Here is an 11,462-nt window from a genome sequence, read left to right as displayed (position 1 = left end):
TGATCTTTAGCGAGAGTAACAGCAAAGGAGAAGGATCAGGCGGTCACTAGAGATGACCGTTGAATGGATTAGACTGTTAATTCCAAGTCAAATTTAGGGTCCTACCCAATTACACTCTGGAGTTGATTATTAAATAAATACTTAATAAAACTACAACTCACGTGTGGGAGCTCTAAACTTTTGACAACGTGTATGATGAGGCTCGGTTTTAGTGTGTTGAGTGAGAGGGTCAATAAAATTAGCTAATTATAGGCAAGTAGGATGTAGACAAGTAAAATCCGATGTACAGAGAACTGTGTTTGGAGTAAGTAGTTGAAAAGCCAGGCTAGAAATTGGACGGTCCTTTCTCGGCATCAGAGATCAGCGAGAAGAGGGAGTAGGGGTTGGTAGAGCTCTGAGGCTATAAACATTCCATGTGACTTTCCAACGCTTTGCCTGGTCGTTGTCTCCAGTCCTCCATTACGCAGATCCCTTGGCAGTCTACATGTTTTGTCAACCTTCCCAATGCCCACTTCAAATCTATTTCATTCCCACCATACCCAACTCAGTGCTGTTGCTGATGACGGTATATGTAAACATCAATTGTGGTCCTAAAAGCGAAGAGGGAAGTCAAGGTAACCGCAACAATGGGGGAGTCCAGACGAGCAACACCATTTGACCGTGATATACAACAGGTGATCCATCCTAAATGCCTTTCATCTCTTATTTTGCTTCTACAAATTTCACAGCCCCACATATCCATTTATCTTTGTTTTTCTTTAGTACCCTTCTTGCTTTGGCACTTGCACAATGTATACCGCCAGCAATTCTCAAGTAATTAGGGCAATACATGAAATCTGCATTTCTGTCATGAGCATCTCAACTGGATCAGAAGTATAAGTTTAACTGGTGGGCAATGTGAGCGGCTAGCGACATTGGAAGCCCTTCCAAATATATCTTTTGCAAGTTACTCGAGTCCAAATAGATCCCAACATTGTAAATTCATACCTATGGTGAAAACTTATAGCGTGACCATTTTGGAAGGCAGGCTAAATTGATTCAAGTATTGCTAATTTCAAAGTTTCTTAAGGGATCTGTACTTTCTGTGGGTGTGTTTATGACATAACGAGCGATCTGGAAAAACATAATACGCACCAATTCATCAAGATCATAGAACTTCAACTCTTGTTGTTTTAATACATCTCACTATTATATTCACATATATGCTTGTGAATTAAGTTAAATGCATTGTGACTACCGTTTGATTACAAACAATTGTATCAGGCTAACTTAAAAGCTAATTCCAAACAAGTATGACATTCCAACCTACGCCTTTGAGCTCAAGTGTAATGCATCATGACTGCTCTTTAGTTACAAGCAAGTCGATAACGCTGACTTAAGAGTTAACTTATAAGCTTGTTTTGTTCATATTGGGAATCAATGGAGTGCAAACCAATACCGAAACAGAATACCCATGTTTAAATTCTGATGGTGATAATGACAGCACAGTCAAAGGCAATATTTCCAACTGTCGGAGGAGAGTCCTGTAGTTTATGGAGATGAAACTGAGGTGTCTTGTTAATTTCAGTGATCAGACGTTGACTACTTGTTTTGCTTCATTTGGAGGTTAATATTTGTATTCCTTCTTTCAACAAATATTTTAGACTTCTATGTTATATACTGCAACTTAGGCTCACAAGCTTCTATCTACAGTAACCAATTCATCTCAAAGCAGACCTGATGCCACATATGTATTACGTTTTACAATATTTGGAATTTTAACACCAAAGGGAAATGGATAATCTGGTAACATCCATAGATATTGAAAACAATTTTTAATATATGGAGATTTGGCTTGTGTATGATAGTTTAAATTATCACATGCCTAAACATTGGCTCAGTTGTGTACTTCAGAAGCTAGTGTTGATTTTTGAATAGTACTAGCTTACTTCATTTATTTTAAAATAGATTTTATCGATGCTCTCCGTGATTGGTACCAGGACCATCCACACATCAACAAAATTATTTGCCACCAGTTGGCTACATTTCTTGCTTCCAATGGATATGTCAGTTTTCTTCAGGGATCCAACATATGCTGAGCAAGATGAGAATTTAAATATCGTTTTCATTAAAAAAACTTATGTTACTATTTTAAGTTGAAGTGCTTGTCCATTCCTCTTTTTTAGTTGACATGGATTCTTTATAGGGATTTCTAGCTAATGTTAGATTCATAAAAAATATGTTTAAATAAAAATCCTTAGTTGAGAACATTTTTTCGGATGTTGAAAATTTGAAAATATTCAAAACTTAGCGCTCTGCACACTTGAAATTCTTTCTTTTATAATGGATTTCTGCCTTGAACTAGGGTTTCTTACTTGCATAAATTTGTTGTGATTTTATGAAGGCAATTATTGCCTTGAAGAAAGGTGCACATTTGTTGAAGTATGGAAGGAGAGGAAAGCCCAGGTTCTGTCCCTTCAGGTTATCTAAAGTAAGTTAATTTTTTGCACACTTTTCTGCAATTTCAGACCATAGATAATGAAAAAAAAGGTACTCTGTTTGATATTTCTCCCATTCTGTAGTGATATATCTGCAAAGGGAAATAATTTTACAAGGAGACAAGTGAATTGTTAAATTTGGACACTAGTTTATTTGCTTATTTTTATTTGAAAGTATGCTATGGATGAAATTGGCCTCTCTTTTAGTTCTACTGTTCTATTGCCCTCACTTTCTTAAGTGACAATTGTAAAACAACATAGTAAAAGGAAAAAGGCAGGGATGCATAGGCAATAACATGTAAGTTATCATAGATTTGGAAGCAAAATTTGTGGCAGCTTTAGAAGGAAACATCAGTTATTGTGTGTTGGACTAACTCACCATTCCTAGTGCGGGGTAACCTCGAATAGAAATACATAAAAAAAAGACTTTGGGGAATCCAGTGAGCGCTTTATGCGACTAAAGGACTGACTAACTGGAGACGAGTGAATGGGAAAGGATCTCACGTAAGATTAAACACATAATATGACTGAAGCGGTTGGATGGGTTGTTCGGGTCTACTGATTGTAACCTGGGTTCCTTTGATGGTCACCTGGTTGATGAGCTATGTTAATGATGAGGCACGCTGGTTTGTTTCATGAGGCAAGGCCCTACTATTCTATGGCAGGAGGATAGGGGGATAGAGACGAAAAATAGACGTGATCGGATGTGTCTATATTTGCCTGCCATCATAGACAGATAAAAGGGTAACTAGAGGTGAGAGCAGGAACAGGAAAGGCATCTGACCAAGTTGACATCATTGATCCGGATATGGAGCCAGTAGTGGAGGCGAAAACACCAGGAACAGATAAAGAAAAGGTGACATCAAATCTGAGCAAAGGCAGATCCAAATCCAGCCATTGGCGATTCAGTGGCCTGAGCTGATGAACCTTATCCCACATCCCCACCCATGGTAGGAGAGAGGGAAGCACCAGTAAAATAAGCAGTCCCACCCTACCCCTACAGGGCCAGAGCTAGTTGGATCAGAACCATCAATTGAAGAGGCACTGGTAGTGGAGGTAGAGGCAAAGAATACAGTAGCAGAGTCACCTAGAGTCAAGGCTCAGTGTATTTCAGAGGCACAAATATTCTATTCTCAATTTTGTATCTCATTTGTTTGGATCTGCAGTGTTGCTGACCGAAACCCTCTCATATGATAGTTTTTAGATTATACACTGATTTACATGCTTGCATGCTTTTAAAGTAGAAGAGCCTGTTTTACCTGCTGATTAAATTTAATTGTTCTCTGATGTAATGCTTTGTCATGTATCAAATACAATGTTAAGACTCAGTCTAGAAATTTATCTCGTTGACAATGTTTTTCATGAAGGTTAAAGCTAGATTATAAAAAAGAGACAATTCCCACAAACATATAAGGGACATGCAACACCATTACATTACATTTTGAGAAGGTAAAGAAAAAGATCTTCTAATGCAATGCAAAGTAAAAGCACGTGGGGCATTTTGCATTGTATATCATTCACAAAGTTACCTTTTATCTTTCCCTAGCTTTTTTCTTTGCATGTAATTTATCATTTGTTCTCTATGCATGCTTGTCTTTCTTGTGTGCACGACCTTTGATATTTTTCTATCCTGCCCCAAGTTTTTGAGATGGTTATGATAGGGAACAAGGGAATGCATATGCAAGACAGTTCCCTGCTGTCCGTCCTGGAAACTTGGGGTAACACTTATTTTTCAACTTTAAAATGTAACTTGTAATTTGTTGTTTGATACCTGAAATTACTGGTCATAAGTGGTGTATCGACTTTTTGAGCCTGTAATACAAGTTAAAACATCTTAATGTTACAATTAATTTAAAAAAAAAAACCCAATGGTGCAGTTTTAAAATTTTTATACTGTTACAAACTTGAAACTCTGGCTATGAAACATGACATGGAAGGAGGGGCTTGAATCGTGTATGAAGGGACCCTCATAAGGAGTTTGAGATTGTTTTTACTACTTTTTAAGTGCAATTTCTCTGCTAAAGAGCCCTCAATTTTGGCGTTTTAGGGAACTTTTTCAGACTTTTTAACTCCTAGAGGCAGTTGCGAGCTGTATATGACATTTTTTACTGCATGTTAAGGGCATTTTTCTTACTTTTTACTCCAGGTATGATTTTTGTTTTTGTTCACTAGTCTCTTCTGTTTTTCTAGGTCGCTTTTCATATGGTTTTCTGCATTCGTATGTTATGCTATAGCTGCATTTTTGGTTTTATTTGGCATTCTTAGTGTTTTTCTTCAAGTTTTTGAGTGATTTTAGATAGGCATGTATTTCATGTAGCCACTTAGGGTTTTAACTATGTTCTGATTACAAATTTGAAGCTTTTCTTTATTTCTAGTATTCAAATCTGTAGCTTCCTTCCTCTTTCTAGCTGTTTTTGGGTAGATGCAACTCCTCTCCACTTAAACGGCATTTTTGCTTAAATCTTTCATAAATGTGTGTTTCCTTTTATTTGTGCTCATAAGTCATTGCTTCTTTTTAAATCTGTATCTTCCAAAAGTCCTTTTCTTGGCATCTTAATGCGTTTTTGGGTCATAAAAGAAGTATCACAAATTTGGAGATGAAACAGATATTTTTGATTGCATCTTCACAAAATGCTATGGTCTTCCCCATTTTAGGTTTTCAATACCATATTACAAGTTCTCAAATATCTATAAAACTGCAAGCATGAGACCTGCAAGTGTATTCTCAACTACTTCTTGTGCTGATATTATGTTCTCAAAAAGGCTGCAGTTCGAGTTTCTAGCAACACATTGCAAATGTTGTTGTGATTACGGCTAGTCTTTCCCTCACTTGTGAGCTGTATTTCCAAGACTTCCACATATGTATCAAGCTCATTTTTCCCCTCAATGTTGCAAGTTCGTGTTGCAAGTTGAATAATAGTTCTTCCCAAACTTGTTTTATATCTTCTAAGACTTGGATTATGCATAATATTGATAACTTTGGGTTTTGAAAACATCATTGTAGATTTCTATCACAACAATAAAATACAAGTAGGTTATTCCCATTTTTGTAATAGATCTTCCAAAACCCTAATTTGGCCTTGTAAGGCATATTCATGCTTGTGAAATATAAGGTTCTTTCCAAAACTTGTAGTTGATCTTCCAAAATCTGACCATTTCAAATCACTTGAAATCGAGTCTCTAAGACCCGATTGCTAGTGCAAGTACTTCCCTTGTATATGTGAAGTGCGTTAATATTTTCCCATTTGCAAATGAAATACCCACGTTCTTCCCAACTTGTAATTCACGTTCCAAGATCCAAAATTCAAATTCCCATTTCTGGCATCTCATTATTTCTTCCTTGGGCATTCCTATTTGCACACATGTGACCTACCAAATTGACAAATCAAGGCATGGGCCTAATTTTGTAAGTAGACTCCAAGATTATAGAATGACACAAAGCAAGAAGAACAATATGACAAACCATACATGTAGGGGAATAAATGGCGAGAATAATTGAGAGCATAGAATGTTTTCAAGATTGAGATAGTTTCCCAATAAAGGCTGTTGTAATTTAGAATAATGAAGGATGCAACTATAACTTATGAAATTGTTACTTTAGGCAATGTCTCATGAGATATCTCTCTCCTCTCAACAATAGGGGAGATTCCCTTCTTACCATAGGTGGCTTTTAAGAGGAACTTAACTAATTTACAAAAGGGGCGGTTCTCTTAACCAATTACTCTTTTTCAGGAATGATTTGCAAACAAGGAATATGAGACCAGGAGGTTGTGTCATGTAACCTCTTCATGGAGATCACCATTCAGGAAAGCACTCTTGACGTCCATCTAATGGACCTTCCTGCCCAACTGTGCTGCCATGGCTAGGACTAATCTGATTCAAGAAGAGTTGGCAGATTAACGGATTTCCGGATGATTTATTAATTAATAGAGGAACAAATGTGTTCCTTATAAAGAATTACAAGGACGTTGTTTCTAAAAGAAACAACGTAGACTGAAGACGGAATTAGAAACAAAACTAGAGACAGGATAGGAAACATTCCTATCTGGACTGAAGAAAAAAGAGACGGGATAGGAAACATTCCTATCTAGAGTGAAAGACAGACTACAGACAAGTAGTTGACTATTATAGAAAGTATAAGATATTATCTTAATACCCTCCCTTAATGGTCAACGTACGGATGTCGGAACATTCTGTGATAACTGAGACCCTCCCTGGATCTACAGAATGCTGAAACCAAGAAGCTTTGCCAGAAGAGTGCTATGACTCAAAATAAGTTGGATTTACAAAACTTCGTTTTTTTGGCAAAAACGGTAAAACCCAGGCGTATTACAAACAACTTGAAATGATTTTTGAGAAGAAAATCAACAAACCCATAAAAAAACAGAAACAAATTTAGAAGGCTCTGCTCTTGTCGAAAGTCTCATGAAGACCTTTTAGATGTGTCCAGATTTCGGTAGCTGTCTTGCCGGATGGAATCTGAGAAAGCTGGTCATCAGCTATGGATAGTTTGAGAAGCATTACTGCCTCTTGATTGTTCAGATCCCATGTATCTTGATCAGGACCCAGAGAAGTCGGACGCTGCGTAACACCCAGAACAAGTTGATTGGTGTTTCGATATTCGAAGATTGCGATGATGCGCTGCTTCCAAGTTCCATAATTGCGACCATTGAATTTGGAATTATGCTCGAGCAGAATATTTGTCAGAGATGCCATGAAACTGTGAAAATCTGTGAAGGCACGTTCTTCGAGGCAAAAATACGAAAGACCTAGAAGAATCAGAGAATGACCCAGAAGAGAGCTCGAAAAACTCAAAAAGAATCTGCTGTCGTTTTCTGAATCCGCTAGCTCGAAAATCGAGGCACAAAAATCGAGGCACCTAGAAAAAACGGATGACAACCCAGTTGAGCTCTCAAAAAACGAACCAAGAATCTGCAAACAAAATATTTTTTCGACCCCAAAAATTAGGGTTTCGAACAAAATATCAGGCGACGGCTATGGAGGTCAATAGTTGTAGAAAAAATAGCGGAGTGCTTAAAAAACAACCAATTCTGCTTGAAAAAATGACTAAGAACAGGTGGGATTTCAGAGGTGACAAGTACTAGGTGAAGGTCGTGACTGTATTTGCAGGAAAAAACAGAAGAAATCGCGCAGGTTGTGGGTCGTAAAAAAAAACGTTTGCACAAAAAATGCCAAAAACGATCTCCAAAAATCAAGAGTTTACAAATGGATATGGCGCGATTTGCAGATGCAGGTAAACACGAGGAAATACGCAACTTCCCGTCTTGATTTGCAGAGAAAAAAGGATACCAGGCGCGAGCGGAAATACCAATCACAAGCAGAATACCAAGCGCGGGCAGAAATGAAGACCAGGCACGGGCACGAACAAAATGCCAAGTGTGGGCAGGAATGAAGACAAGTCACGATAATAATAGGATCATGATCAGAACCCTAGACGCAGGCATGAGCAGATAAAAACGACTTTCGTTTTGCATGGACGTGATTTGCAGATTCATAAACCCTAGCCGAAACTCAGATGTGCACAGATAAATTTCTCAAAGAAGAAGAAATCCTGAATGGGCTATAGAGAAATCCTTAGAAATAATTTCAAAAAATTTAGCAGATAATTTTGAAAGAAATTATAAATTTTTAGAAAAATTTCTTATAATGGCTCTGATACCATGTTACAAGATTCAAGAAGAGTTGGCAGATTAATGGATTCCCGGATGATTTATTAATTAACAGAGGAACAAATGTGTTCCTTATAAAGAATTACAAGGATGTTGTTTCTAAAAGAAACAACGTAGACTGAAGACGGAATTAGAAACAAAACTAGAGACAGGATAGGAAACATTCCTATCTGGACTGAAGAAAAAAGAGACGGGATAGGAAACATTCCTATCTAGACTGAAAGACAGACTACAGACAAGTAGTTGACTATTATAGAAAGTATAAGATATTATTTTAATAATCTGATGGTGCTCATCTTTGCAATAAGAGCAAAGGTCTCCTCATAATCAATGCTTTGATGCTGAGAAAAGCCCTTCACCACTAAACGAGCTTTGTACTTATCCAAAGTACCATTCGATTTGTATTTGATTTGGTAGACCCATTTGTAGCCAATGGGTTTCTTCCTTGGTGGAAGATCAGAAAGGACCCAGGTGTTGTTCTTCAGTAGGCTCTGGTGTTCAGATGTCATGGCTTGTTCCCACTTTCGAATTCCTTTAGCCTTGGAATATGTGTGAGGTTCAAACACATTGTGAATGTTGGCCATGAGAGCAAAGTTAACAGAATCTGTAAGTTTTGCTCTTTTTTCGAGCAGTCCTCCCATCAATGAGCTCATCATTACAAAGATCAACAAGTGTCTTAGCCCACCACTTAGGCCGGACAGGAGAGTGACCAACATTATTACGAGAATATGCTTGATCAACAGGATCCTTATCAAAAGAATTTGGATCAAACTCAGGTGAAGCATCTACAAAGCGAGGTGATCTTGCAGGAGAAGCCGGAGGTGTCTGTACAGGTATCACTGGTATAACTAGAGCTATAGGAGCTAGTGGAGCCCTCGCATTAGGTGGACCTAATGGAAGCCGAACTCCCAAATCATGAGCCTGCATAGGCTGGTCTACTAGATTAGGAACAAGAGAAATAGGCATGAAAGGTCCTCGCTGCTCATCAAAGACTACATCACGACTGTAGATGAGATTAGATGTCTCAACATCGATCAGGCGGCAGGCTTTGTGAAGCCTGCTATATCCAACAAGCATTAGTTTTTGACTCTTGGCATTCAACTTGGTGCGTGACGCATCAAGGATCCAAACAAAAGCAAGAGAGCCAAAAATGTTCAGGTAACTGATTTTGGGTTTGTGACTTGACCAGGCCTCTTTTGGATTTTTACCTTTGATCACCACTGTGGGTGACTGATTCAATAGATAAACTATAGTGTTAACTGCTTCTGCCGAAAACTGCTTCGGAACATGTCTGTGTTTGAGCATGGATCGAGCCATCTTGGTGATTGTCCTGTTCTGACGTTCAACTACACTGTTCTGTTGTGGCGTGTGGTTAACTGGTGTTTGATGCCATGTTTATCCAAGAAGCTGGAGAAAACAAAATTCCCCCCCCATTGTTTGATCTAAGAGTAATAATAGATTTCCTAGACTCTTTTTCAACTAAACATTTAAACTTTTGAAATACAGGAAAGGCATTTGATTTCTTTTTAAGGAAATACACCCACATTTTTCTACTAAAATCATCAACAAACAACAGAAAATACTTGGACCCAAGAACAGAAGGAGTGGCCATAGGGCCATAGATATTAGCATGAACAAGCTGAAGTACCTGAGAAGTTGCCATGAATCACCACTGGTGAAAGGTGTGCGATGTTGCTTTCCAGCCTGGCATGCATCACAAACTCCAAGCTGTTGAGTCTGAATCTCTGGCAATCTGAGAACAAGCTCATCCCGAGCAAGCTGTGAGAGATAATGCATATTTAAGTGCACATATTGCTGATGCCAAAGTGTGCTAACAGAAGACTGCCGAGCATCCATAGCTAAGTCCTGAGAATCACCAGAATTAGTAAGTCTGAAAAGACCATGATCCTCAAGACCTACTGCAACAGTAGACTTAGTCGCCCGATCAGTGATGGTGCACTGATGTGAACCGAAGGTGATTGCCAAGTGTCGAGAATGTCGCAGCAACTGACTAACCTAGAGTAGATTTAGTTCCATCCCTGGAACGTAGTACACATCAAGGAATATGAGATTCCTCCCAACTAACTAAATCTGAATGTTGCCTTTACCGACAATCGTGTAGTCTTCTCCGCCACCAAAAATAACAGTCTAAATAAGGTTGGTAGTCAGTAAACCAGTCTTTGCGGTGAGTGAAATGACGAGAGGCACCTGAATCAATGTACTAGGCATACGACTTCACATGATTTGCAGGTCTTTTAGCCATGAATGCGTAAAAGGCAGATTCCACTAGCTCAGTGTGCTTTGCACTGTTCATTTTGGGTTGCAAACCTGATTGCTTAGACTGTGCAGCTAAGCGTTTCCGACATTCAACCTTCATGTGTCCAAACTTGTGGCAGTAGTTGCATTGAATGTTCTTTTGAGAACCATCTGATGCTGGAGCAGAAGATTTCTGCTGAGATGGCTGTTGAAACTTGTCTTTATCCTTCTGAAAGGATTTCGCAGCAAAGGCTTGCTTTGTGGAGGTGGAATTGGAGTTGCTACCGAACTATTATTTCCATCGATCTTGTTGAAGCAAGAGGGTGCAGAGATTAGTAAAGTTCAAATCAACACCAGAAGATGTGATGTTGAGAGTCTCGATAAAATGCTCATAGGATTTTGGTAAACTTCGAAGAGTGATAGCCACAATATCCTCTTCCTCCATCCTGCGACTGATGGCAAGAAACTGATCACGAATTTCCTGAATCCGATTCAGGTGTGTTTGGAGCGAGGTGCACTCATCCATGACAATAGAAATTAGAGTGTTTTTCAGAAAGAAGGCTTTGCTTTTGTCAGAAGTCTCATGAAGACCTTTGAGATGTGTCCAGATCTCAGCAGCTATATTGCTAGATGGAATCTGAGAAGGCTGATCATCAACTATAGATAATTTGAGAAGCATCACTGCCTCTTGATAATTTAGATCCCATGTATCTTGATCAGGACCCGGAGAAGTCAGACGCTTTGTAACACTCAGAACAAGTTGATCGGTGTTCCGATATTCAAAAATTGAGATGATCTGCTACTTCCAGGTGCCATAATTTCGACCACTGAATTTGAAGTTATGCTCGAGTAGAATGTTTGTCAGAGATGCCATGGCACGTTTGTCAATGGAAAACTGTGAAGGCATGTTCTTCGAGGCAAAAATACAGAAGACCCAAAAAAATTGGAGAGTGACCTAGAAGAGCTTGAAAAACCCAGAAGGAATATGTTGTCAGTTTTTGGATCCGCTGGCTCAAAAATTGAGGCACCTAGAAAAAAT

The 11,462-nt window shown here is 38.6% G+C and overlaps 1 protein-coding gene across 1 annotated transcript in view; it reads left to right on the top strand.

The window, feature by feature from the left end:
- Nucleotides 1-248: 248 nt before the first annotated feature.
- LOC149539865 (PH, RCC1 and FYVE domains-containing protein 1-like) overlaps nt 249-11,462 on the top strand; it is a 177,957-nt gene continuing 166,743 nt past the window's right edge. Inside the window, exons 1-2 of the mRNA XM_089801065.1 lie at nt 249-674; nt 2,384-2,470. Coding sequence (XP_089657191.1) covers nt 627-674; nt 2,384-2,470 — 135 coding nt within the window. The 5' untranslated portion in view covers nt 249-626. The remainder of the gene's footprint in view (nt 675-2,383; nt 2,471-11,462) is intronic.

This window comes from Cupressus sempervirens, chromosome 9, assembly GCF_028749045.1.
Source record: "Cupressus sempervirens isolate cs-2001-9-10 chromosome 9, ASM2874904v1, whole genome shotgun sequence".
Lineage (NCBI taxonomy): Eukaryota > Viridiplantae > Streptophyta > Pinopsida > Cupressales > Cupressaceae > Cupressus > Cupressus sempervirens.
This window is presented reverse-complemented; position numbering and strand designations above follow the sequence as displayed.